Here is a 25,881-nt window from a genome sequence, read left to right on the forward strand (position 1 = left end):
AAAGTCTACCTTGCCTTTGAGGCGATAGAGAGCGTTGTTGTCGCGTCATAACTGTTGTAGTGTAGAGCGTTGGGTCAAGTTGGGTGGGGTGGCCGGATGACTGATCTGGCCGGATGACTGATCCTTAACGTTAACTAGTTGGAGTGTTGGTGTGAGTGCATCCTGTTGGACGGGACGAATGCTGGACAATGGAGTAGCGTGACTTGTCTCTCCCATACTGACATACTACTCGTTGGTGTAGGAAGGAAGGCCCATGAATGGCTCCTCCTTGGCTGAGCACGTGGGCGGGTATGGCTCTAGATAACTTGTTTGACAAATGACCACAGTGTGCCCTCCCAAGCCCCTCAACGGTTAGTCAGCGCCTCGGAGTATCTTAACCTGGCTTGGCCCTGACCTTGTGTGTTAGGCCCGAAGAAGCCGTCTCCATGTTGTAAAACAATTAGTCGCAGACACTCGCGACGCGGCCAAGCGTGAGCGGCAGACTGAGGGCGCAAGAACCCACCTGCTGAATTTAGCCTCTGGGCCCGTAAATCCGCCCGATGCGGTCTAGACCGAGCGTCAGTAGTCTTCTCGGCCAAGCTCGCGCCCAAGGGCACCTCAATTTACCGTCCAACCAACCGCTCTCGGCCCCCTCACGCACACACCACACCACACCACCACCACCACCATGTCCGACTTGAGATGCAAACATGTCGCAGACTGAGCGGGGAAACGGGCGCGCCGGGAGTCACAGTCGGGGTGCGGCAATCAAATAAGCGCAAACCGTGGCTACGCGAGCACCGGAGCGCCGCCAAAGCTGGCGCGACGCCTCGTCTTGGTCTCGTCTCATTGGTCTTGTGATTGGATGCTGATGTCATTCACGCCTGGCCCGTGCCCCGACTTTCACATGAAAGAAGGGAGTGTTGCAGCTTTTGCATTGGCACGCACGCAACACGGACAACGGCCCCACGTACGCATATGCAAAGTCCCACGGTGCGCTTCACTTGCCCTAGAAGCTTGCGTAACCAGGGAACAAGTCGTCGAGTTCCGTCCAAATTCCAACCCACTTGCCCCATCGACCGTAAAAGGAGCAGGCGAAAAAACCACCGTCGTCATCCCTCGCTATTGTTCCTATCTCCCGACACGGAAAAAATAATTCAACCTTGTTCTTACTTTGTTTCGGCTTGAGCGACCGACGGCACTTGCCTTGTCCGACTGCTGTGCTGTGCTGTGCTGTCGTGGTATCCAACTGATATTCATTGCCGCTACCCGCTCTCCTCAGCTGGGCTATCCCATCATCTTCCACCCACCACCCCCTCACCCGCTCACCTGACATCCTCGACTCCGCTCTTCAAGCACCACATCCCACTTCACACTTCCACACATTACTACTAGACCACACTGCTCGCGTATTCAGCCGCACTACTCGACCGACCTTCTTCAGCAATGGACGGCATAGAGGCCATGGGTGCACGACGTGCCATGTCGCTCATGTTCACCGTCCCCGAACGCTTCATCAGCTTTGCCCACATGGACCAAAAGACCTTTTTCGAATTATCAGACTGGATCCTGGCCAATGTCGCGTCGCAAATCACTCCGGAAATTAGCGTCGAGGAGTCGCTCTTTGTCTTCCTAGACATTGTCGCGCAGGGAAACAGCTTCAGCGAAGTGGCGTATGGATGGGATCATGACGTCGAGCTGACCCAAGGGTACGTTGCACGCCTTACCTATGCTCTATCACCGTCCACCCTTACTGACTGTCTGCTTGCGTAGTATCTTCCTGAACGTCCTCAATGCCCTGACCGTGCTGCGCGAACGCCGAGAAATTGCCGATTCGTGCCCGCCCTTCACCCAGACCCGTAAGCGATGGGAAGTCGCCCGACGATGGAACCAGAAGCGATCACGACCAAACCCCAGTGGTGTAGTCAGGATAGGCTACGATGAAATGTGCCGAGACGGCCTCGAGGTCGACCAGGAGTGCCTGAAGGAGGCACTGGTTGCCCTCAACAACTTCATCCACGAGAACGCAGATTACGACGAATCATGAACACCAACCGCCTTTTGTCATTCTTCTCTTGTTGTACTTTTCTTATCTTTTTTCTTTTGTTTCCTGCATTCCGTTTGGTGTTGGTTTGGCTTTCGGGTAACGACTTGGGTAGCGCATAGCGTCGGATGGAAGGGTTCAATCCGGTGTTCAGATGGGCTGCGCTTTTTTCCTTTGTTGCTCTCCATTCATATGTACACATACGTACACTCTTCTCTTTCGTAGGTCAAGGAACCACGATCGCTGTCGGCCCGGGTGCTGCTGACGTCCAAATTGAATCTTTACTCCCACATACATCCCCCCCTCTTGGAAATGTCTCATCCACCTCTTCTCTAGTGCACATCTCTACCCCAACGCCACGGCGCCTACGGTCCCCTTAGCCAACACCCCTAGCCTCCCCTTCTTAATCCCCAGACTCTGTTCAATCCTCTCATCCGGCTCCCCTTTCTCCCTCCTCATCAACGCCAATGTAATCACGCCAGCATCCACATACCGCCTTCCTTGGAACCCCCTTCTTCCCACCTCTCTCAGCTCGTCCTCCGCCACCTCAGTGATATGCTGCCGTGACTCAAGCACGCGCAGCACAGGATTATTCCTTGCATCAGGAAACGCCGACTGCGGCGCATCCTGCATCATTGTATCCGACGGAAGATTAGGCGAGGCATTGCGGCGAGGATCAAACTGCGACGTTGACGACAGCGAAAAATGCGGATTCGGTTGTACGGCGCCGAGGCTATTCAGACGGGAGGCAAAGGCTGGGTCGCGAGCATCTTGTAGGACGGCTGTTGAACCGGAGGTGAGAGAGTTAGCTATGTAGCTTTCTATGGAGGGAGGGGGACCAGCAATTGCTTCTCTGTGTCAGTAGAGAAATTGCCGTACCTTCTGTCTTCTCACTTGTGGCCTGCGGCGGAGGATGTACACGGGGTCCAGCTGCAGCATTCTGTGCGGGAGCCGCAGGCGCTGCAGTCGTAGTATTTGGCGGTGGTCTTGAGGGGTATTTACGAGCTGCGGAGCCGGCAGCGGCTTTTGCGCCTTTAGATGCTGAAGCGCCCATTGTTGTTTATCTTTGAGGCCCTGTGGTGGGGATTTGTTTTTGTTGGGAATGAGGGGTAAAATTGCGTGTGGGGATGTTTTGCGGCTATTTGATAGGAGTGAGTGCGAGAGGTATGGGTGGTGATAACGACAGAGCGGGCGCGATAACAGACATGCATTTGTTGGGGGCAACTTTGTCGAAGCTCGGGCCAGGCCGTCATGACGATGATGTATGATGAGAGATTCCATGTGCCAAGTCTGAGGCGGTCGAATCAAAGGGGGGTTCACGGACTGAGAGTATCTTGAATAATACTTATGCAAACCGTTATCCAATGTGAGATATTTTTAGAATTGAATTTGCTAACATAGGAACTTTTTACATGATGCTATTCTACCGTGTGAAGGAGGGCTCAAATCTATGGTAGCTGGCCATCCGCACGGTAATGCCCTGCGACTAAGAACGCCAATTCCAGCGCCTGTTTTTCGTTCAACCTAGGATCGCAGTAGGTTGTGTAGTTCAGGCTCAGATCCTCGTCTACAAGACCCTCACTTCCTCCGGTACACTCGGTAACCGCATCACCAGTCAGTTCAAGATGCATGCCACCCAGGAAGGAGCCGTGCTGCTTATGGATCTTGAGCGCAGACGAAAGCTCAGAGAAGATGCTGTTGAAGGAGCGGGTCTTAATGCCGGTCGGGGTACTGCGAGTGTTGCTGCAGGGAGATTAGCCAATATAGAATATACGATGCATAAACACAACTCACCCGTGCATTGGGTCGCACTGCCAGACAACAACATGTCCACTGCTCTTCACAGCCTCAATATGCGCACCCAGCATCGACTCAACCTTTTCTGCACCGTAGCGGGTAATTAGAGTAATCTTGCCAATCTCTTTATTGGGATTGACAATATTGAGCAGCTCCACTAGCTCATCGTTCTTCATCGACGGCCCGACCTTGATACCAATGGGGTTTTCAATACCTCGGAAGTATTCTACGTGGCCACCGTCAATCTGGCGTGTTCGATCTCCAATCCAGATGAAGTGCGCAGAAGTGTTGTACCACCCCTTTCCATCGTTTGAGGGCTGAGAGGGTGTGTAGCCAGCTGGATGTTTGAGACGTCTTGTGAGGCTCTGTTCGTACTCTAGCACAAGGCCTTCGTGGCTGGTGAAGAGGTCTACTGTTTGTAGTTGGCCAGAAGTATCTGCACCAATGGTCTTCATGAAACGAAGAGAGTCAGATATGCTGTTTACAATCTGCGAGTACTTTGACTGTAGTTCCTCGTCCCGGACATGACCAAGTTCCCAGTCCAATGGGTTGTGCAAGTCAGCGATGCCGCTTGCAAGCTGTGAACGGATGTAATTCAGTGTCGTCGCGGAGTGGAAGTAGGCGCTGACCAGTCTCTCTGGGTCCACTCTCCTAGCCTCTGGATCGTACCCGTTGAGAATGTCGCCACGGAAACTAGGAATTTCCTTGCCATCCAACATCTCAGTAGGGCTTGATCTGGGCTTTGCATACTGTCCTGCAATACGACCAATGCGAATGACGGGCTTGTTTGAACCCCAAATCAGGACCAAACTCATCTGCAAAAGAAGTTTGATCTTGGCGTCGATTGGGTTGTCGGCACAGTAAGAGAACAACTCAGCGCAGTCGCCTCCCTGGAGTAAGAACGATTTACCGAGGGCAGCATCACGCAGACTGGCCTTAAGCCTGGCAATCTCTGTTGGTGTGACAATTGGCGGTAGACTTGATAGCTTCGTCAAAGCAGAAGTCACAGCTGCCTGATCCTCATATGTGACAACCTGCTTGATAGGCTTTGATCTCCACGCTATATCTTGTTAGCATATGTACTTGAAAGGGTAGTATTCGCTCTCACAATCTGGTGACCATCCCTCAGACCCGCCATTCGTCGTTGATCCTTGGTTTGAAATCTCCATGGCCTGTGGCTGATTTTGTGTCCACTATCAAACGTGATGTTGTAGATCTGGCTGCGGAGTGAGTAAACTTCGCAGATCCCACTTATAACTTGCAACCTACGTGGTACCTTGCAGCAAAATTCCACGTACAGTGACTGGAGGAAAGTCAGCTCAAACCACGTTTAATGTTTGAGTCACTTTGATTAGAGCGTTAATATAAGGGAACTCGGCAGGGGTGTCCGTCCCTACCCAGACCGCGGGACACCCGAACAAAGGCGTGCAAAGTCGGCATGACTCAAGAAAACCAAAAATCTGCCACCCAGACGCAGACAAGTAAGTTTCATAACCGGATACAGTAAACTCACCTTGTAGCCCGAAAGCGAAACGTGTCCTAGAGCCCAGCGGCAATGCAAAGCAACAAAGTTCAATATAACTCAAACGTTGTAAAGTTGCAAATCCAGTTCCATATCCCATGTGCGCAAATAAATCCCCTCACCCATCCAATCAGCACGCCCGAATTTTCCGATTGGCCAGCATTTCCATAAATTCACCAGCAATTTACCCCACACCCTCGTCACTCATCCGCGCACCGTCCCCAATGAGCTTCCAGACAGCCCAAACTCCCAATTAACTTCTACACCTTCCATACATCCTTAACACCCAACTACCGCACCCCCCCCAATCGCAATGGCCGAACCCCAACCCCCCACCATCCACGAAGGCGCCTCGACCCCCGCCCTCAACGACGCCGCTTCTACCCCTACTAATGGCGCGAAAAAGGAAGTCGACGGCAAGGCCCTCGATAAAGCGATGAAAGGACTCAGTGTGAAGGATAAGGCGGAGGATGAAAAGAAGAAGAACGTCAAGATTGATGCGGGGGATGTAGTGGTTTTGGTACGTTTGGGTTTCCTTTTACACATACACACACATACACACACACACACGTATGGGATTAGAGGAAGGGAAAAGAGCGAGACCAATATACTAGTACTCTGAATAGTCAGGCTGACAGGAATTCCGAAAACAGGTATCCGAGTTAGAAATTACAAAAGCGAAAGCGACGGAGTTGCTACGAGCGAATGAGGGGGATGCGGTTAAGGCTTTGGTTGCTTTTGTTACTGCGGCGCCTTGAAAGGGTGGGGGTTGAGAAGGGTTAGCAAAGCGCTACATAACGGCGACTGGGTTTGGGGGGTTTGCTAGAGGATATATGGCGCGAAGATGCGCTTTGGCAGGAAAGAGAATACCAACGCTAGCATTGGCTGCGCGACTTGCCGTTGTGAAGGGAACCTCGATAAAAAAGGTACGTGCATGGATGTTTGCAGGATGCCAGGATATAAATGTGCGAGATCCGTATATGTCCGTGTCAAGAGTAGAGGAAGACAGGCTCCATACACTACATGCGCAATCGTAAGATTTACGTCTTCTCGCTAAGCAAATCGATAGATGAAGGAGGCTGGGTATCATATATGATATATTTACCAAATCTATAAAAAGCCTGTGTTGAATCATGTTTCCTTTTCTCCTTCTACTTTTTCCACTCCTCATTATACTGGTAAAAGGCATCTCACTCGTCATCACTGTTGAGAATGACGGGTCTCTTCCTCTTTGTACCAGCACCTGGCCGTGCTCCACCCAAGTTCCCACTCCTCCTCTCACTGACCATCACCGGCGCAACATCAGATGCCCTCTTTCGCGGTCTGCCCGGCCTCCGGCGCCCCACCACACTACCATGCCGTGCAGACCTGCGCACGTTATCGTCTCTATTTTCTTGGCTATCGCCCGTAATGAATTCTTCATCTTCGTCCGTGTCCTCCACGTACTGGCTTGTCGTCGTCTCTTGTGATGTACCAGCTACGGACATTTCGCCATCACTCACTTCAACGTCGATGCCAGTGTCAGAGCCAGTAGACTCGTTTCTACGGAGACTGTCTCGCAGCTTCGACGCTCTCTTCACACCAGGCGTGCCAGTGGCAGTTTTGCGTGCTCGGGATGGCCCTGGTAAAGACTTTGCCTTCGCCAATCTGGCTTCTTCCTCTAGCATCGCCGCCCTCTTAGCCGCTTTTGCGGCTCTAGCCTTTGCGGTAGCTGCCAATATACGTGATCGGTCGCGCTCCACAACTGGCTGGCCAATTTTGCTGCCTGCATCCACTCTCTTCACCTTTTGCTTGGTCTCTTTAACCGCAACAACCTTGCCGTTCGGTTGCTTGAACTGTGCTGTCTTCTCTTTCGGATAATTATAATTGAAGTACAATTCTGTACCCGCCTTAATGTTCGCTGTGGCAAAAAGTGCTATGCGAAAGACAGTGTTGCAGAGAAGATTCCTCGGCGCACAGTTGGTGTACTTGTCGTCAGCATTGTTAATAAAGCGGAGCTTGTTGCCCATATAGGTGGCGTCCACTTCTTGTTCTACGCGCTGATTAGGACTATACTAACAAGACGTAATGGAAAAACTTACTCGAGTTCAGACGAAATAGATACATCGTCTTCTGATAGTCGTAGATGGTAAGTCTGCGGTTGCCTTCATTGACTGAGATGGCTTCGCCAGTGTACTCGCCAATATACTCTCCTTTCTCGATATCCTCGCCCATGTACAGCCCAAATCCATGTACTTCTGAGTGTCCAAGCAAAGTCTTTCGAGGAACACCCCGCTGGATTGCCACGTTGAAACAGTTGCGAGCCACCACGTCTTCATTGTATCGATTGACAGGATCGAGGATCTCAGTTGCGCCACATGAACCACAAAGTTCTGCATCACACTCCCTGTTGAATTTGACACAGAGGCATTTGTCTGAATCACAAACCCGCCTTCCTGGAATGACCAAACAGCCGCAACCGGGGAACCGCCGATTGCATGATTGGGAGCACTTGCAAGTCTTCTCGCAGGTGATACCCTCCCTGTAGCACCGGCATTTTGCATCCTCGCAGCTACCCTCGTGATTGCATGGAAAGAACGGTTTACGCTTTTCCCAGTGCTGCACCAGGTCGCGTTGCAACCACCAGTGTGCATTGAATTTTCCTGGTGGTGGTTTTGCGCCTCTAGACGCAATCATTTCTGATTCGGGATAGACATTGAATGCGTCGGGGTTTGCTGGTAGCTTGTAGTTGATCACTTTCTCAATGTCTGTATCGTCGTCGAAATGGGCAGGCAAGGGACCTGAGTCTTCGTCGAGTGTGCTTCCTGAGCCACGGCGGCTACTCTGAAACTCGTCCTCGTCCTCGTCTGACTCAGTCATCCACGAATCTTCGGGAACTTGCCTTAACTCGCCATGGAGGAGACAATTGTGCCTGGAAATGTCATCAATATGCCAATACAGCACATCATAGATATGCACTTACTGGTGACACACCCTGCACCAAATCTGTCTATATGAAGATTGGACAGGATTTTTCCCGCTTAAAGTCTTTCTCATAATGTTGTTCTGGACAACATCAGACTGTTGGGCCAGATACCAAATGCTGAATTCGCATTCTTGTAGCACAGCAGAGCAAGCTGTAGCTGCTAGCCTCAGGGTTGTTGCAGAAGGTCTCTCGAGTTGTGCGATAAAGTCTTGCCATTTCTCATCGTCACGGTCGAATAATATTGTTTCCTTGACCCCCTCGTCTCGCTCAAACTCCTCAATACTATACTGCGATCTGTCAAGCAATATTGGTGAGAAATTCTCACTTCCAGACATGCCAGCATTGATATGCTTGATAACATCACCGGGTGCTAGCAACCAGTATAGGACTTCGTTCCAAGTCACACCAATCTCGCTCAGGAAAGCTTCGATTGCAGTTTTGTAGAACCGACACTGCTCTTTCCGCAGATCAATTGGTCCCTTCTCGTCGTGTGTTAATTCGTATATAAACGGAAGCGCATCCAAAAGAGCCCGCCGACTTTCGTAATCTTCATCTTCAAAATATGGTGTCGCGAGCAACTTTGACTCGTTGTCAGCCAGAATATTGTTTCTCAAGCTAACATATTCCTTGAAAGGAGGTATGACGACAGCTTCCGACCGGAACTTTGTTGTATGTGCAGATAATCCGGACCGAAATACTGTATCTTTTGGTTTGGCTTTTGCAAAGACCTCTTGCGCCATGTCAGGGAGACCTTTAGAGGCCCAGCTTCGATCAAACGGCATTTGTACGACAGGTATATCTGCAAAGGGAGAAGTGTGTTGAATGAATTCCTCTGGAAAAGTCTTCTGGGTGAGAAACTTCTGTTTGCGGCGGGCGCGGAGGTCTCGTTCTTGACACGTCCTCTGATGGCGCAGCTTAATCCAAGTCAACTTCGCATGCGCTTCGTTCCGCTCAGCAATATGTCGTTTTAGGCATTCATCTATTGCTGACCGTGTTGCAGCGAGGTCGTGCAAGTGACTTGACCAAACGCTATGGATATTAGGAGTCACATCCTTCACAGGTGGTGTGGCTTTGCGGAAAGACACCTCAACCGGTGTTGTGTTTGCCGTGTTGGGTGCTGTCTCACTAAATGTCCGTAGAAGCGCTGCAGGATTATATCCATGGTGCTCTTGGAAATCTGGATGATCGTGAGGAACAGACTCAGCTTTTTCTTGAGGGCTCAAAGGCAGTGGATCTAGTCTGGCATCGCGGCCTTTTGGCCTTTCCGTTAGACTAACTTCAAGATTGGAAATGGTGTTATTCTGAGATAGGGGCCCTTGAAATGGTGCAGGGCTCACGGCTCGAGGTTCTGCATTGGTCGACTCTCTGTGAACTTGGACTTCATCTTGCAATGCGTATGGCGATTTGTGATGATATTCTGTCAATCTGTGATTGTTTGTTGATTTGTGACTGCTTGTCAAATGTTGCGGCGCTCTGATTTGGACGTAGTTCTTTTGCCTCACCGACTTGATCGCTTTTTGTTTCGGTTGAACCAAAGTGACACTACCGGAGAAATCAGCCATACGGGCTTTTGCAGCCATAGGAAACGGCGATTCGAGTTTGTTGGCATGCGCTGCCGCGGTTGCGCGCTCAGAGGTGTTTACGCGACGGCAAGTGGCCCGTTCGCGCTGGTGGTCGGGGAGATCCCCGATTGGTTGCGAGAATGAAGGTACTGTGTCATTTGTTGCCACGGGTTTGTGCGACGGGTATGGGTATTGTGGTTTGTCTGCAGTAGATATGGAGAAGCCAGTGTCGTGGTTCAGTATTGCACCGATGGGAATAGCTGGCACAGACCTGACTGGAGATGTCTGCGATAGGAAGCTACTGGGTTGTGTAGTCTCCAGTGGAGGGCGTGAGGTTGACAGCTGTGGGATGACCGTATCCGTGTACTGTTCAGGACGCTGAGCTGACGATAGACACACGTCGAGAATTGATTGGTTTAGTAGCTCCGCGCCTGTAAGTTGCTGCGTCACTCTGGGGCGGACTGGTTCGTCTTCATCGGTCAGCAGATCGATAATAGTGATGGGTTTGACTGATGGCGGCCGTTTCAGTGGTGGTTCTGTAATGCTTCTCTGTCCAACTTGTTGATGGCCCCTTAGTAGCTGGTTGATAGACTGTTTCTGTTTCACCCTTGCTCTTTGTGCGACGGCTTGTTCCCAGGCAGTTTGATGCTCCACCTCTTCAATATCACCCTGTTCCAGCGTCTGCGTATTGAACCGTCTTACAGGTGGTACTGGTACAGGCGCATGCAGATACCTGGGGTTTTCATCATCATTTTCCTCAAAAGTGATGGGCGCGTCGAGGGAGTCGCCGCGTGCCATTGCGGTGAGCCGGGTCTGGATGAAAGGAGAATCCACACTCAAATCAGCACGAGCGAAGAGTGGTGAGACCGAAAGATTGCAAGAGACATGGCCACTCGGGAGGAGCCATTAAAGTCTCCAGCTCAACGTGTTACTGTGAGCATAGTCAGGTCGTAATGTTTGTCTGACCCGGCATCGTCCGTCGCGCTAATCTGTACTGAAGTCACGTCGTCACGTGGCTTGCACAATCCCTGCAATTACTCCACCTCGGTCCCTTCAACCAAAGGCACCGTAATACAAGTGCAGTCAAGCATTCACTTAATCACGGTGAAAGACCAAAAGAAAAAATATAAATTATGTGTGTTTCATTAGCGAGAGGCTCCTTGCAGATACCTGGCTCGAAGATAAACTAGAAAGTGATGATTGGATCATCTGAGTTACAAAAAAGCCCAGTCCGCCTCAAAAACCTCCGATTTCAAGCATTTCTGCTACCCTACAAATAGGGACCCGTTCTTACTCCTGTACGAATGCAGTCCAGCACGGCTACTTCAGAGCGATTACTCACAAATCATGTCACGCAGCATTGAAGAAATTCCGCGTAAAAGGAAATCGCAAGCTGCCCCAAATCCCTACCAACAATCTACCACAATTACAAAACGGTATCACCATTGCTTCATCACCTAAAATCTATCCCAGGAAGTTTTGCTGTTGCTGCTGTCCGGGCCGTGGAAAGACGCTTGTTGTCGGTACTTGATCAAGGTTGATCCCTCCTAATGTCCCTTGACTACCTGCATTCTGCCAGCCCTGGCCTGTCTGCTGATTTACAAAGGCACTCTGTCGGAAAGGATTGGTGCTACCCGTTGCGTGCACAGTGAGTCCACCCTGTGGAGAGAGGGTGCTTTGTGGCGATGGTTGTCGTGCGAATGGATTCGTGCCAGTAGGCGTAGGCTGTAGAGGCTGGGGTTGTTGTTGTGGCTGCTGTTGCAGAGCAAATGGTGACTCTTGCACAGAAGTCATGGAAAAGGGCGGAGAATTGACCGGCGACTGCGATTGTGCCGAAAGTCCAGTATTATGTTTTGCAAACGGATTCGTTGATGCGCGGTTGAGTGAGCTGGCACCAGTCGGACTGCTGGGTAGCATCGATTGGCGGAATGGGTTTGTTGAGGTCTGCTGAGGCTGCAGAGGTTGCAGAGGCTCGGCAATGGTAGGAACCTGCATCTGCTGTGGTGGTTGCTGTTGTAAGAAATCAGGCATGCCGTTCTGTGGTATTGATGGCATAGTATTCTGTGTGCTGAAAGGTTGTGGCGAGTAGCCGCCAAAGCCTGCACCGGTAAACTGGGCCTGGAGTTGGGGCACTTGGGGCTGTTGGCCTAGTTGGAAGGGATTCGTGCCCTGACCATTTTGCATTGTGAAAGGCTGTGGTTGTTGGGGAAAGCCCATGTTTGCTGTCTGCTGTGGAACCTGGAAGCCTGTTTGCTGGGGATACTGCTGCATCATCGGCTGCGTAGCCATGGTTTGTTGGTTATCCTCGAGTGACTCAAACAGATCAATCAAAGGTGCGTTTGCAGAGGGCTTGGTCGGAGCTGCCGCTGGCTGCTGGCTAGTAGTCGTGCTAGAGGCCGACTTTGATTCCGTAGACTTGCTCGCCCCATTGGTGGACTTGCCCCCATTCTTTTTCGCCTCCTTCTCGGCAATGTACTGTCGTCGATTGATCTCAAAATCCTTATCGGCCAGGTACTCTTCCAACGATGCAGCCAGACTGGTCGGGGCATGCTTGATTCGTGGAATCTCTAATCGTGTTGAGTGTTCATGTGATCTTGCGAGGCTAAGGTACTGGACAACGGCTTCGGTTTGCTTGACGAAAGTGCGGTAGACTGCGAGGGCGCGTGTTGCGTCGGGTTTTGATAGTTCGAAGTAGTGTTCTGGTTCGTTAGTACGGCGAAACTCGAGTACACATGCTCAACCCACCAAGAATATTGATAGTGCCCTCGTTCATGACGTGGAAGAGCACTAATAAGTCCATTGTGAGTAGTCGGAAGGCGGTCAGCGTGATTTCGTTTTCGGGCTCGTCATCGAATGGCTGTTGGGGTCAAAGTCAGCGCAGGTGTTCCTGTTGCTAATAAAGGACATCCTCATACCTGGCACTTGAGCAGCGCTCTGATCTGGTCCTGCACGCTCTCTGCTTCACGTAGGAGGCCCTTCTCTATGGTCAGGCGCTTGAGGCGGCCCTCACCGCCACGCACATAGTCGACCTTGGTGGAGCCATACTCGATGGCGCGGCGGAGCAGGTATTCGGAATAGGTGCGGATATTGTGTCCCTGGGTCTGCACTGTTGGGCGCAATGTCAGCGGTTGAATCCTGTCAACTAACACAAGCCCGACCAGCGGATTCGCTGTCAGAGCACTGTGGCGTACATGTCTCGAGACGTACCCTCTGTGAAGTGATTGATGGCCAGTTTCCGGTGGGGATTCTGGGCCAGGAACTTGAGCGTAACCTCGGGCTCGCCCTCCCTTATCATCAAATGGACAATGATAAGGCTTTTGAAGACAATGGTCCATGTCGAGTCGCGCAGACGGTTGGTGAGGGCGCGGAAGATTTCAGCGACGCCTGCTTCGCCGGCGTGTGTCGCAACGAGGATGTGTTCGACATATTTTGATTTCGGTGCTGCGAGCTGGCAGGTGTGTTAGTCCGTGGCAATGGCGATAGTAGCGGCAATGAGCCGGCTGCGACTCGGTGCAGAGGCAGCGCATACTTGCCTTGATCTTGGTGCCGCCCTTGACGCTCTTCTCAAAGGAGCTGGCCATGGGTTGCTAGGAATACTGCCGCGCCGGGCAGATGGGTGCCCGACTGGGCCGCTGGCAAGACGCTCCGGTGGTCGTCCGGGTCCAGATGAAGATGGTCGCGTTGCACTATCGCAATGGCTCTGCTGGTTCTAGGGCAGCATTACGGCGCGGAGGCAGGGTGGAAGAGATGTTGGCTGGACAGGAGGGACGTGGGCTATGGATAGAGGAGAGGGTGAGGTGAGGCCTGTAGGTCGCAGCACCGCGGTCGATGGCCGTTATTAGAGCTGGCCGGGGTGGAGGAGCGAGGCAGGGCGCATGGTGGAGCTTGCTCAGGTCCCTTGGGCGATGACGCTCCCTGTCCCTTCTTGGTTGCGCCCACCGCCCTCAGGGTCCCGCCTGTCCTCCCCCTCCCCCTCCAAACACGAAACGAAACTTTTTTCTCGACACACCGCATACACACAGCCGGACAGCCACACCACAAAATGTCTGCTTCACCGCCCCCCGAGGAACGTGAAAAGGCCGACGCCGATGCCCGCGCAAAGGAGCAGGCCGAGCAGGCCGCTTTGCCGTACAAGTGGGACCAGACCATCAAGGACCTTGACATCACCATCACCATTGATGCCAAGTACAAAGGCAAGGACCTCGACATCAACATTGGCCGCAACTCCATCAAGGCCGGCATCAAGGGCGAGACACCCATCCTGCACGGCGACCTCCCCCACCCCATCCGCGTCGACGACTCCACCTGGACACTAGCCTCGACCGGCTCCGCAAAAGAAATCTCAATCCATCTCGACAAAGTCAACCAGCTCGAGTGGTGGCCCCATGTTGTCACCACTGCCCCCAAGATCGACACCTCCAAGATCCAGCCTGAGAACAGCAAGCTGGGCGACCTCGACGGAGAGACGCGGGGCATGGTCGAGAAGATGATGTACGACCAGAGGCAAAAGGAACAAGGCAAGCCCACCAGCGACGAGCAGAAAAAGGCCGACATCTTGAAGAAATTTCAAGAGCAGCATCCCGAGATGGACTTTTCAAATGCCAAAATCGGCTGATGAGATACACAACGATGTGCACTCCAGCCACGTGACGAAGAATACACTCATGGACGTGATAAGATGAGCCAGCGGAGGAACGACAAGGCCACACCGGGCCGTACGCGTGGAAGGCATTTGGCGATCGGCGATATCCGGATTGCCGGCAAGGATGTGCTGACACGAACACACTAAAATACACTATACGAGATTGGACGGCTGTAAACACGGTTTCATTGAGCATCCGATCCTAGTCGATTATGTGAGATAGAATTCAAATTCTAGGGTGATTACGAAAAAGGGACTTTTTGAGATTGCGTTCTCAGTGCAATGCTGGAAAGCGCAAACCATAGAACACCGTGCGCCAAACAACTGGGGGTATTATGCCATCAAGCTCAGGGATCAAACTAAGACGCCCAAAGTGACAGGAAGCAAGAAACCGAAATACACAACGATAGTCCAAGACCACCGGACTAACAATCTCTTGAAGCGAATTTACAGTGAAAGAAAACAAACGCTCAAAAGATGGAGCGGTGACCTGCTGGCACAACACAACGAAGAGCTTCCCACTACTAGTATGCCAAGGCGCTGCAACGATATAGAGAAACATAACCGCATCATCTCGATATCAGTTTGCTACATCGATCATCATCTTTCACATGACCGTTTTTCGGCGACTTGATCTGGCATGCCCGCATATCGTGCCTGAAGATATCGCCCATCTCAACATCCACGGCCGACTCCCGTGTCACCTGCGAACTCGTCATCTCTTTGACACTCAACTCTCTCCACGGTTGATATTGCGCATACCTGCCTGTGATCTTTTCAACTACCATGCCCCACGCACGCCTGCACTCTGCTCTTGTAGTGAAAATATAGATGATTGCGTTCCAGGCACCTTGAAGCGGCAGCACCGTCGCGGAAAGAATATTCAGAGCAAAACTGGGCCGGTCTTTGTGAGTGAATTGGTACATGCGGTTTATACTGCTGGGCAGCCAGACAACGAATAGTGCTAAGAACATTAGGAAGGCAACGTAGAAGTATGCCATTGCTGCGGCATGGCCCTCTGGTGTTCTTTTAGCTGCAGGAAGGGGTTTTGACATCGCTGTTGGTGGTCTGTTCATAGGTCTCAGAGGCGGGCTTGTAGTGATTATCGTTGCTATGTAGTTATTTCGTGATGGCGGGGGGTGGTGGAAGTTGAGTTGCGCTTCCACGTCCTCGAGTAGCAGTCTGGAAATCCGGGTCTGAGAAGCATCGTGGAGCGGTCTTGAAACCAGCTCATCAGGTCCACGGATTCTGGAAAGTCTCTGCGTGCTTGAGAAGGAGTTGATCGAAATGCAATCTGGGTCCGGAGAGACGCTCCTGAACATATCACCTTGCTGCTGGATATCACACTCAATTTGTGTCGTCACGACGATGTTGTTCCTTCCCGACGAAATATCTCCAACGTTTTCTCTTTCATCGCTCACATCCCGTACTGTTACGAATTGATTTGAGTCCCGAGAAAAGAATCGCAATTCGACTTGCTTCTGCCAAATTCGGTACCCCGTCACACTGTAAATGGTGACAGCCGCCAAAATCGTGACCCTTCAGAGCTCTTATCAGCAACGTACAAGAAAGCATCTAAGAAAGGACAAGAACCCACCACGCAGGAACATAGAAGAATGCTATGCGCATCCACTCGACATCAAAAGATACCCAGCACCATAGCGTCGCAGAACCTATAATGGGATGGCCAGTTCGGCTAAGCACGACATAAGCTATAACCGGTATACATGGAACACCATAGCTAAAAGCAAAATACCATTTCTCCAGATGGCGCAACTGCTGTGCGTCATAGCCGTAAAAGAAGACGAGGAAGACGTTTGTGGCCATGCAAAGAACCCAGAAGGAGTCGGCGACCATGAACCATTGGATAAGAAGGCCTTGGAATTCACACAGGCCAGATGCAGGTTCACCCGGTGCTGGCAACACCGAGTTCGACATTAGTGTTGCGACATTTGTGAGAATATTGCCTAGCGTGGCGAAGAAGACTAGGCGGTTGATTGCTGGTAGAGCGAGTCAGTTCATCGTATCAGAAAGACTGGTCGCTCGACTCACGTTTTCGGAAAAAGGGAAAGGCGATGAATGTGCTGACAATGATACTAGATCCCACGACCGAGAGTATCGATGATATTCGTGTGGCAACCACAAAGGCGAGGGCTTTGTTGTATGGGAGTTTGGCGGCCATGTCTGAGGGATGGAAAAGAGAGCGTATGTGTAGGGCCTTGGTGAAAACGGTTGTGGTATTTCGAGACAATTGTTATACCATCCATTCAACAGTGCGCAATGGGCGACTGGTACACCACAAAGACATTGATGAGACTCTCAAAAGTGCGAAAGATACGAACGTATGGTCCTGGGACCTACCCGCTGTGCAAAGGCTTAGATCTCGTCCCCCCGAAGGGATGACTATGAGCATCGCAAGTGTACTGCCAAGCTACTCTGGACAAAGGCAAGATTCAAGAACGCGTCAACTTACATTTTTTAAAAGAAAAAAACGTTTTGAGACGTGGGGCGTACTCCAGCTCTACCAAAGTTGCAGTGGCTCTTTACAATAAACGGTATTGTGCCACGAAGATGGCTCAGCAACGAGGATACAGGATTTGTCCCCTCCCCTTCTCTCACATGAGCACGACGTCGGACAAGTGACCTGAAACCGAGTTTACGAGGAAAGCAGGAAATGCAAAGACGGAAACAGTCAGCCTGATTTCGGGTAATGGCATGCTGACGAATAGAATGAGAGAGGTAATGCTGGCTTAACGGCTCGAGGTGTGCTCTACCACCCCTGTATCACGAAGGACCGTATTAGCTTGACTGGCTGTTTTCAGCATCATTCGCATTCACACTCAAAAAGCATCATTACTGCCACTATAGTAGCTGCTATCATGTGCACTAACCTTCGCTCATCCACCTAGGACACCCAGAAAAAAACCCAGCCCACGTAGTAATAGTAACCATACCCTAGTGTCCACAATCGTCAACCCCATCTCTCCTTTCTACCTCCCAACGTATAGACCCCCTCCAGCAACATGGCGCTGCACCATTTCTTGAAGCTGAACTCACCCACCAATCAATCCATCTACACACCAACAATGCCAAGGGCAGTTCAGCCGTTGCCTCAGAAAAACGGCCATCGCCAAGACCAGCCCGATCACACCCTCCCCGCAACTCCTACCTTCAATGCCAATTGGCCGGGCCGCCCCTCCGTCCATCCGTGACTTGCGCAAACCACCGCGCCACAATTCATCAAAGAGAGTGGTAGGAATGCCCTTGCGGCGCCATGGCTTAACGGGCTGTGTCAGACGATGTTTTCTTGTCTTAGAGGGAGAAAGGAGGGATCGAAACGCCACAATGATATCTGCTTGCATTCACGAGATGGCAGAAAGAAAATGGGCTAGGGGGTGCTACGAACTGTACTCTTTTCGAGGTAAGGACTCGGGCCATACGGTGACATGGTAGCACAGACGTTTACTGGTCAGCATGGCGCAAGAAAGCTGAGATAGTTCGCTGTACCCGGGTACAGGTGCGATCGGTGTGGGTTGTGCCAAGTTGGCAATGCCCGGTTACTGGGTCACACAATACGTATATGGCGCTGCATGCGTACAACGGTGTTGGAACTTTCGCGTGGCGTGGCGGTGCTGAAGGCAGGTATACGGGTCGGGACTGGCCTAGCACGGAGCATATCACCGGGGAGTAACTCGCTTGGAGTGAGGATGGTTGGAGAGAACAATGGAAAGTGATGCAAACCTATTCTCTGGGACGCAGTTGAGTAACTAGTAGTATTCCTTCAAGTCATTTGACTGGTTTTCGTAAAAAAAAAAGCCTGACCACTTTGAAGACTGTAGCATCAGGCTGCTTGAGATGAATTACTCTGGTACTGATGACCACACTGAATATTCCATACAATTGTGGGGAGGGGCGTGGCAACAGTGAAGGGGCTGAACTCAATCGACCCTTGCATACTGAACGCATTCCCTGAATAGCTAACGTATTGCAAGGGCTTACGCTTTCGGGATTGGCGTAGTATTTGGAACGTACATGCAAATCTTGGGACCACAACTGTTCGATGAAAGACGATCAGCAATTGTTACACTGGCTTGCAGAATCGGCTTCTGGTATCTACACCTCGCGCTCTTTCTTACAGCAGGGGGTTGCCCTCGCTTTGCAGGAGCTATAACTTCCATACGTTAAACTAACTGAAGGCAACTAGATCCTACTAGTATCTAATATTATATTCCTTCGTCGCTAGAGAAGCTTATAAAGTCTATAGCTAGTGCAGGTTGGCTATCCTCCCTGCTAACGTTGCTAGAGGAGTTGATTAGTTTAACGATGCTGGAGTAGCGAATCATTCACGCGCACATGGTTCTAAAAGTAGCTAGTATTCTACCCGTGATAGGTCAGAAAAGGAATAAACGGCGGGTCTGCGGAGATAAGCTGTTGACGTATCTATTGCTGGCTAAAGAGAGGCGGCCGCGTGACGCTTATACTGAATTGTCGTATTATATAGTTAGTTAAACTTATTCCTATAAAACATCACGAGAGGATAGAATTTATAGCACAAGGCCCCTATTTTGGGAATTCATATTCTTGCAATTTGCTATAGAGTTTGTTATGTTGGGGCGTGTCTGTGGTGTCTCGTCACGCAATATGCCTCGATACGCAGTAACCGACGTTATATTGTGTATTGCATTTTACCCCAAACGAGGCAGGACCATTTTAGTTACACGTATGTGCTATAATTTTTAACATAGAAGTGATCTCTTTTACTCCCCCGACAATTTTGTTTCATATGGATACCTCATGCGGTTCCGACCTGGTCGTTGATGTCACTCTACTTAGTCCCCGTATTTATGGTTGCAGCAGACAAAGTCGTCTCCACCTGGGCAAACAGGATCTGTACAAATATTAGAAAACGCATCATATCTAGAGTTGCCAAAATCAAACGACTTACCGGGGTTGACCGACTGACAGCCGTCTCTCCACAGGCATTGAGTGTCAGAGCCATGGCCCGGGCAGTCAGGGATGACGCATCCCACGATGTTTTCAGGATCTGAAGGGCAAGGCCAATTGCCAGAAGTTCCGGTGTAAGGAGTACCACCCCATGTATAGCTACACTCATCAGAATCGAGGCAAATGCACTCAGCGCCCCAGTTGTTTGAACAACGGCCACCAACGGCCGCTAGGGTCGGAGCTGCGCTGAGCAGGAGTGTAAGAGTAGCACTGATGAGCTTCATGTTGAGAGTAGAATGGTAAGTTGATCTGCTTTGAAATGGATTCTGCGCGTCAGACAAGGAGCCCTCTGTGTTTATATAGACACAGCATCGACTGTATCTACTATAGGACTTCTGCACGACGCTGTCACTGAATGCGGATCCATCCTCTATCAGACACTGATTGATAATAGTTACTTCTATTTCACTTCAATTTTGGTACAGCTAATGTTTATCTGGTTTGCTATCAGCTGAAGTCTCTTCAGCTGATGAACAAAAAACTTCAGCTGAAGTCTTCTCAGCGGAGGCCATTTGGCCTTGTGTGGTACCCCAACGTTACTGGCGACCTGTCGAATGTGTCAAGGTGGGTCATACCAAACTAATCTAGCTTAACGGTTCTCATGTCTGGCTAACAAGAAGTCGGTCTAGTAGTTATGCATGTTCACACTTGTTATAGCTTGATTATTAGCTTAGGATTTAACCCAACATCACTCGTCCAAGTTGACCCATGAGCGGCTGTCGGCTCCTCAGTTGAACTGTTTGTAGCTAGCTTGGTATTTTCTCTACGTAACCCTTCGTATTCAAATTCTTATATCTTAGAAGTAGGCTCTAAGTTAGATCTTAGGCATTAACTTCTGTGGCACCGCTGCAGCTAAAAGGGCGCACAGGAAGTGGATGACATCATAGTTCACGATGGAGAAAGCTAGCGATGTAAGAAACAGTGAGCATTATACATATGGTCCCTTGGTTGATTCTGCTGCCTTCAATATATCCCAAACCCTCAAAACACGGATCTCTACGTAGCAGCCACCACCGCATCCGTAGTCTTCCCCACATCGCTCTTCACAGGCTCAGCTTCCCTCCTCTGCTTCCCAGAAATCAAATACACATTCGCCCTAACCTCCAACAACGGATCCTCACTCGGCTCCACACCTTGAACCCGCGGAATAGGATCAAAAATAACATTCCGCTGCTTCTCTAAACTCTCATCCTCTCCTAGCGTCTTCTCAATCGTAATCGTACCCAGCTCAACCACTTTCCGTTCTTCAGGCCAAATCTGCGTCGCGTCATCCGTGACATCGCCCTCCTCCGCAATCTGTGCAAGCAGCTTAAACTCAATCGGAGCTTTCTCAAGACGCGGTGTCAATTCGTCGAAAAGGTAAGTATCAGATTTGCTTTTGAGCGCTTCGACATCAACATGCTGCTCGCCCGCGATAGGTACAATGCGATATCGCAGCGTGGTAACTTTATCTTCCTTCACAAATTTGAACGCATTTACCCCAAAAAACTTTTCCGTAGCAAAGCTCTCGGGACTGGGCTTGGGGTCCTGTAGGAATCGCGCAGTTTCAGGATGGCGAGATAGAAACTCGGGGACGGCTTCGGCGGCATTGCTGCTTGTTGCTGCTTTGAGGAATTCGAGGAATTCGGCTCCCGTACGTGTGGGGAAGTATTTTGTGGAATGGGCGATTATGTCTGTATGCTGCCGTTTGCCGTTTTTCTCCGGGAGGTGGAATCGGATTGCGATTCCGCGTGGGTTGGCGTTGGCGTCTGTGTCGGGGATTTGGGGGAAGCCAGTCGAGGAGGAGAAGCGGACGGTGATTGGTGTGGATGCAGCATTGAAATGCGGGGCTGAAGTCAGCTCGGCGGCTGAGGAGGTAGGTTTGAAGGTTCCGGTTAGGAGATGGCCTTTTGCGTGGGCTGAGTTTGGGGGGGTAGGTGTTAGTGAACTGGAAGGGTTATGCAAGGTGAGAATGACGAACCTGGTCGAAAGCTCTTTGCTGCATCGCCAGCTATACCGCGAAGTGTGCTCACGAGACCATTGCTAGTCTCTAGCACCTGAGTATCGGTTGAAAGTGGCATGCTAGAATATCTCCAAACTTGAATTTATCGATCAATCGAGTGCAAGCTGAGGACTGTATTTCTGAAAGTAAGAGTTGATTGCCATTCCCTGCGATCCATCTTGCAAGACTATATACGCAGCGCACCTCTTACAAGAGGCACCACTATTTGTCACAAACGCCATGGGAACCCCTCAATTCGGTGATTCATAAACATGTTCAACATGTCGTCTTATCGATCCAGCATACACAAGCTACAACTTGGGTCCGCTAGTCTAATGCGTGTGTTTTCATTGGCTAATAAGGTCCTACAGGAGTGCTGACTGCATGCTTACTTGCAGCTCCATGTGGCTGTAGCACGAATATTTACAAATACGTCTGGAGTGCTTGTTGGATTCGTTCTAGAATGGCGTTTACTAAGTTGGCTTAATCATCTACTAGGCCGCTGTGAGGTTAGTACAAGGCGCATTTGGTTTCCTCTGGCCATTTGTACGTCAATGGCGTATTCGTCATTCACTGACTTCCTTAGTTTTGCATATATCGCACTACATATCGAGTTGAGGTATACCGTCATGTTGGAAAGGGGCTTGGGACTGTCCTGGTGCTTTTGTCATTTTCGAGACATCCATTTCTCCTGCTCTTCTCAGGAGCATATCACCTGGTTACACAACTTCATTATTGCTGTTCGTATCCATGAGAAGATTACTGCTCAGACTTTTGGGAAACGTGAACAATCGAGTGTAGTAGTTATTAATGCACTACTATAGCCAGATAAGTTAGCCAAGCAACTCAGATCAACACAGTGTGCTTCTCTAGCCTCCACCTACTACACCTTCCAATTATAGGTCTTTTTTCATGTCGTAGTGCCATAGCCATGTCTTTGAGGTATGCACTACGATGCCTTCCAAGGCACTACTTATCGTTAACACAGCAGAGGTAACAGTGGCAGTCACAAGTCCCTTGAGGATTCTTCTATGGTGAATCAAACAACATATCATCACCATTACACTACTCTAATGTCAGCCATATTCCATAGTGTATGCCGTTTAGATAGGCTGTCTTCTTGACCTGCCTCTGCGTATATCCTTCGGCATCCAGCGATATCGTCTTGGAAGCAGTCTCCAAGGGGATTCTTTGTTCTCTTTTAGCATACATAACCCCTGATGGGGCACATCAATAGATATATGTACCCCTTTGCTAAGATCCACAGGCTCGCAAATAGGATTAATTATACCAAAAGTGGCAGATGCAAATCTTGCAAAGAGCAATATAACGGAGATAAATTTGAGAACTTAGTATCGTATAGTAGTGACTATTGGGAAAACTTTTGTGGGTGTGCGTAAGGTGAATGGTAAGACCCGAAATTGAACGAATACTCAAAAAGATTTTTATGGGTCTAAATGGAATTTTATATAACCGGGCTTATATCCGTTGCTCCCACGGGCTAAAATATGCAATCCCGGTGAATCCAGTGACTTAGTACTAAGTATTTTGACGAAAGTATATAATATTGAAAGCGACTCATCTGTGTGCTTCGCGTGTTAAAGAATGGTGAGTGGCCCTGGATTGCAAAAGTAAACACGCATATTCATATGGTATTGAAAAAAATCCGGGTTGAGTTGGTAGGTGTCTTTTTCTTGCAGAATGCAAGGACATGTAATTCGTTGTTCAAGATATCACGATACTGATGGCCGTGTAACACAGGAAGCGAGCGTTCCTCACAAGGATGGCACGTTGTAAGAGATCATTTATACGAATATGGTTACAAATCGAAATGATCTGACTAAGTTAGCTCGTCATTCCGGTCCATTGAGCTTGGATTCCTACTTTCATCATAGGCTACTTATGTACCGGGAAGTTCGATGCGTGGCTTACTAAGAATAACATGAACAATGTCTCCAAATATATCGTCTCAATATGAAATAACTTTCAGAGTTCAGAGAGGATATCTTTAGTACCATCCAGAATCTTGTCTACACACGGCTGGGTCAGAACGTCAGTGCTCTACTTATTAAATGTAGAACATTAATAAAAGCATACGCGTTTAGAAGATCGATGACAGATATACATAATTCACTTGAAAAACAGTCTTACACTCTATTTCCCACATACCGAACAACCGTCAGAAGATATCGAGGTGTGAGCCTGCGGAAAAAGGAATCATTACCTTCAAACATGACTCTTGTATTACAGAACATGGGTCTTAGAAATTCTTCCGCTGAATTCATTTGCAGTGACGATGAAATGAACATTGTAAATCCCACTCTCGGATATAAAATCTAAAAATTACTAAAACCTATCATTGGAAAAAAAAGCCCAACAACTCCACATTCACCCAACAACCTCATCCCTCTCCGCCAACGCCCCATCCATCCCTGCCTTCCTCGGCACAAGTATACTCCTCAAAATACAAAGCTTCCCATTCTCAGGACAAATCTTCTCGCGATTCAACTGCTTATCCGCGGGCCCCGTCGGCCCTCCCGAAAACTTGGCTTGGCCAAAAAGCTTAAACTGCCTCTTATCGCTCTCAGGATACTCCTGGTCACCCCACTTGCCCTTGAAATTCAGCCACGCGGTCGGCGCCTGGCCGTCATACGCTTCGAACTTGTTGGTGCTAGGCGTAAACTTGTAGTACCAGGCGCTGAGCAGCGGGTCCCAGACGGTGCCTCTGTTGGTGTAGTCTTCGAGGACGCCGCCGGGGAGGTTGAGGTTTGGGATCGTGTGGTCATGGGTGCCGCCCATGGCGTAGTTTGCGTGGGAGCCTTTGGCGGAGTAGGCGATGGGGCGGATGCCGGTAGTGTCGCGTTCGACGGCTGAGTAGCGGAAGGCTTGGCCGTTGGCGTGCTGCGAGAACCAGATTGCGGTGGGTTGGCCGTTGGAGAAGCGTACCATGGTGTGCTCCCAGTCGCCGACGTGGTTGCCTGAGTGGTGTGTGTCAGTAATGTGGTACTTATTGGGGGTTATGGTGGACTTGGTTGGTGAGATAGGAATGCTGCTTACCAAAGTTTAGTTGCTTCCATCCTAGTACCTCTCCACCGTAATTGTAGGCGTAAAAGTACATATAGAAGGCGTCTACACTTCCATTGCCCTTGTCGTTGACGATGATGGCTGCCGTTGTTGCACCCTCAGTTTTACCACTCGCGTTAGGTTTTGTGCCCTTGATCCATGTAGGATCTGTAGTCACATCGTCATTGGAAGTAAGCCAAACATTGTTGGCCATTTGATCCAAGTTTGAGGTTGTTAGGGGCCTGGAAGGACCAGGGACTTCATTGAAGTCTACGCGAGGGGTAGTATGGGTGAGGAATGATTGGAGGTCGGTCGGGTAATATTTCTCCTCCGAGTGAAGATATACGATTGGAGCTGTATGATTTTAGAAGACATTCTTTTCTTAGAGAGAAAGAGAGAGATAACTCACCATACTTCAAGACATAGTCAGGCACACCACTCGGTGCTTGTCTCTTTTCTTGTGAGAGAGGTGCTCCGTTCACCAAGGACACAGCGACTGTCACAACGGCAATGAGTGATGTCAAACCCATGATGTCTATGTTTCTGATGGACAAAGGAAGACAACCAGGCCTGTATTGAGCGTCGTCATGGCGGTTATCTTATATGATCTCTGCACCTCTTGCACACAAGACCCATTCAGCTGAGTGAACTCCTTTAGCCCGTCCTTGCAGTGCCTTGCATAGATGTATTGTCCCCCTACTATCGCCTCCACACACACCTCTTTACATGCAAGTTCCACCCATCTATGTGTGCATATGCCCTCGCTGCATTCTCATTCGCTGACTTTGTCCAGATGAGCATCTCGGCCCTACCAATAAACTAAAGACGCAATCACACGTGGAGACCTGAAGAAAGCAAACGGCAAATAATCGGGTCCCATCCTACTCGTAGTGACAAGCGGATGTGGCGTGCATGGTTGGCCGCCATGTGCGCGGGCCCTAATGCAAGGCTGGTGGCTGTATGTGGCGATCTCAGCCCAAGGATGCAGCGACTTTGATAGGGCAAAGGCGTAGCCGATGGATTAATGAAGCGCGAAAAGCATGTCCACGTTAGGAGCAGGCGATTTCCGAGCTGAACTGTGGCCAAGAAACTCGCTGTGTGTTGCCTTTTTGCGCATAAGGACCGCCGACGTCTATTGCGCCTGAAAAAAAAAGACAAAGGGGTGTCTGCAGGAGCTGGGTCTGGTGACTGTATGGCGCTCACGAGCGAAACGAGAATCTCAGATGTGGAGTAAGCAGGAGTAGTGATAGCCGAACGGTGTGACCTTCCCAAATAGGATGGCGAACAAGAGGAGAACTCTGCCTTGTGATGCCCCTGAACAG

At 50.1% G+C, this 25,881-nt stretch overlaps 12 protein-coding genes across 12 annotated transcripts; 4 read left to right on the forward strand and 8 right to left on the reverse strand.

Moving 5' to 3' along the window:
• Positions 1 to 1,425: 1,425 nt before the first annotated feature.
• On the forward strand, positions 1,426 to 2,026 carry COCMIDRAFT_88882 (uncharacterized protein; the record flags this gene model as incomplete). Its single annotated transcript, XM_007687403.1, has 2 exons — positions 1,426 to 1,688; positions 1,753 to 2,026. The coding sequence occupies 2 exons, from the start codon at positions 1,426 to 1,428 to the stop codon at positions 2,024 to 2,026; spliced, it is 537 nt and encodes a 178-aa protein (XP_007685593.1).
• A 342-nt stretch (positions 2,027 to 2,368) lies between these two features.
• COCMIDRAFT_34580 (uncharacterized protein) lies at positions 2,369 to 4,989 on the reverse strand (the record flags this gene model as incomplete). The annotated part of the gene is made up of 5 exons (XM_007687381.1): positions 2,369 to 2,805; positions 2,903 to 3,064; positions 3,495 to 3,766; positions 3,818 to 4,880; positions 4,929 to 4,989. 5 exons carry the CDS (start codon positions 4,987 to 4,989, stop codon positions 2,369 to 2,371), a joined length of 1,995 nt encoding a protein of 664 aa, XP_007685571.1.
• A 666-nt stretch (positions 4,990 to 5,655) lies between these two features.
• Positions 5,656 to 6,100, forward strand: COCMIDRAFT_88820 (uncharacterized protein; the record flags this gene model as incomplete). The annotated part of the gene is made up of 2 exons (XM_007687404.1): positions 5,656 to 5,862; positions 5,996 to 6,100. The coding sequence occupies 2 exons, from the start codon at positions 5,656 to 5,658 to the stop codon at positions 6,098 to 6,100; spliced, it is 312 nt and encodes a 103-aa protein (XP_007685594.1).
• A 432-nt stretch (positions 6,101 to 6,532) lies between these two features.
• On the reverse strand, positions 6,533 to 10,667 carry COCMIDRAFT_3154 (uncharacterized protein; the record flags this gene model as incomplete). Its single annotated transcript, XM_007687361.1, has 3 exons — positions 6,533 to 7,374; positions 7,424 to 8,253; positions 8,305 to 10,667. The coding sequence occupies 3 exons, from the start codon at positions 10,665 to 10,667 to the stop codon at positions 6,533 to 6,535; spliced, it is 4,035 nt and encodes a 1,344-aa protein (XP_007685551.1).
• A 666-nt stretch (positions 10,668 to 11,333) lies between these two features.
• COCMIDRAFT_34584 (uncharacterized protein) lies at positions 11,334 to 13,450 on the reverse strand (the record flags this gene model as incomplete). Its single annotated transcript, XM_007687382.1, has 5 exons — positions 11,334 to 12,568; positions 12,615 to 12,726; positions 12,785 to 12,975; positions 13,077 to 13,317; positions 13,403 to 13,450. 5 exons carry the CDS (start codon positions 13,448 to 13,450, stop codon positions 11,334 to 11,336), a joined length of 1,827 nt encoding a protein of 608 aa, XP_007685572.1.
• Positions 13,451 to 13,911: 461 nt separating this feature from the next.
• Positions 13,912 to 14,484, forward strand: COCMIDRAFT_89036 (uncharacterized protein; the record flags this gene model as incomplete). The annotated part of the gene is made up of 1 exon (XM_007687405.1): positions 13,912 to 14,484. The coding sequence occupies one exon, from the start codon at positions 13,912 to 13,914 to the stop codon at positions 14,482 to 14,484; it is 573 nt and encodes a 190-aa protein (XP_007685595.1).
• Positions 14,485 to 14,839: 355 nt separating this feature from the next.
• COCMIDRAFT_44724 (uncharacterized protein) lies at positions 14,840 to 14,992 on the forward strand (the record flags this gene model as incomplete). The annotated part of the gene is made up of 1 exon (XM_007687402.1): positions 14,840 to 14,992. A coding segment is annotated over one exon (153 nt), but the record flags the coding sequence as incomplete, so codon positions are not given.
• An 88-nt stretch (positions 14,993 to 15,080) lies between these two features.
• On the reverse strand, positions 15,081 to 16,693 carry COCMIDRAFT_34586 (uncharacterized protein; the record flags this gene model as incomplete). The annotated part of the gene is made up of 3 exons (XM_007687383.1): positions 15,081 to 16,050; positions 16,109 to 16,511; positions 16,564 to 16,693. 3 exons carry the CDS (start codon positions 16,691 to 16,693, stop codon positions 15,081 to 15,083), a joined length of 1,503 nt encoding a protein of 500 aa, XP_007685573.1.
• An 871-nt stretch (positions 16,694 to 17,564) lies between these two features.
• Positions 17,565 to 17,873, reverse strand: COCMIDRAFT_88920 (uncharacterized protein; the record flags this gene model as incomplete). The annotated part of the gene is made up of 1 exon (XM_007687406.1): positions 17,565 to 17,873. One exon carries the CDS (start codon positions 17,871 to 17,873, stop codon positions 17,565 to 17,567), a length of 309 nt encoding a protein of 102 aa, XP_007685596.1.
• Positions 17,874 to 19,340: 1,467 nt separating this feature from the next.
• On the reverse strand, positions 19,341 to 19,739 carry COCMIDRAFT_24245 (uncharacterized protein; the record flags this gene model as incomplete). Its single annotated transcript, XM_007687371.1, has 2 exons — positions 19,341 to 19,399; positions 19,457 to 19,739. The coding sequence occupies 2 exons, from the start codon at positions 19,737 to 19,739 to the stop codon at positions 19,341 to 19,343; spliced, it is 342 nt and encodes a 113-aa protein (XP_007685561.1).
• Positions 19,740 to 20,511: 772 nt separating this feature from the next.
• On the reverse strand, positions 20,512 to 21,575 carry COCMIDRAFT_88870 (uncharacterized protein; the record flags this gene model as incomplete). The annotated part of the gene is made up of 2 exons (XM_007687407.1): positions 20,512 to 21,413; positions 21,476 to 21,575. The coding sequence occupies 2 exons, from the start codon at positions 21,573 to 21,575 to the stop codon at positions 20,512 to 20,514; spliced, it is 1,002 nt and encodes a 333-aa protein (XP_007685597.1).
• Positions 21,576 to 23,884: 2,309 nt separating this feature from the next.
• COCMIDRAFT_88913 (uncharacterized protein) lies at positions 23,885 to 25,089 on the reverse strand (the record flags this gene model as incomplete). The annotated part of the gene is made up of 3 exons (XM_007687408.1): positions 23,885 to 24,474; positions 24,554 to 24,913; positions 24,969 to 25,089. 3 exons carry the CDS (start codon positions 25,087 to 25,089, stop codon positions 23,885 to 23,887), a joined length of 1,071 nt encoding a protein of 356 aa, XP_007685598.1.
• Positions 25,090 to 25,881: the final 792 nt, after the last annotated feature.

Source organism: Bipolaris oryzae, assembly GCF_000523455.1.
Source record: "Bipolaris oryzae ATCC 44560 unplaced genomic scaffold scaffold_29, whole genome shotgun sequence".
Taxonomy (NCBI): Eukaryota; Fungi; Ascomycota; class Dothideomycetes; order Pleosporales; family Pleosporaceae; genus Bipolaris; species Bipolaris oryzae.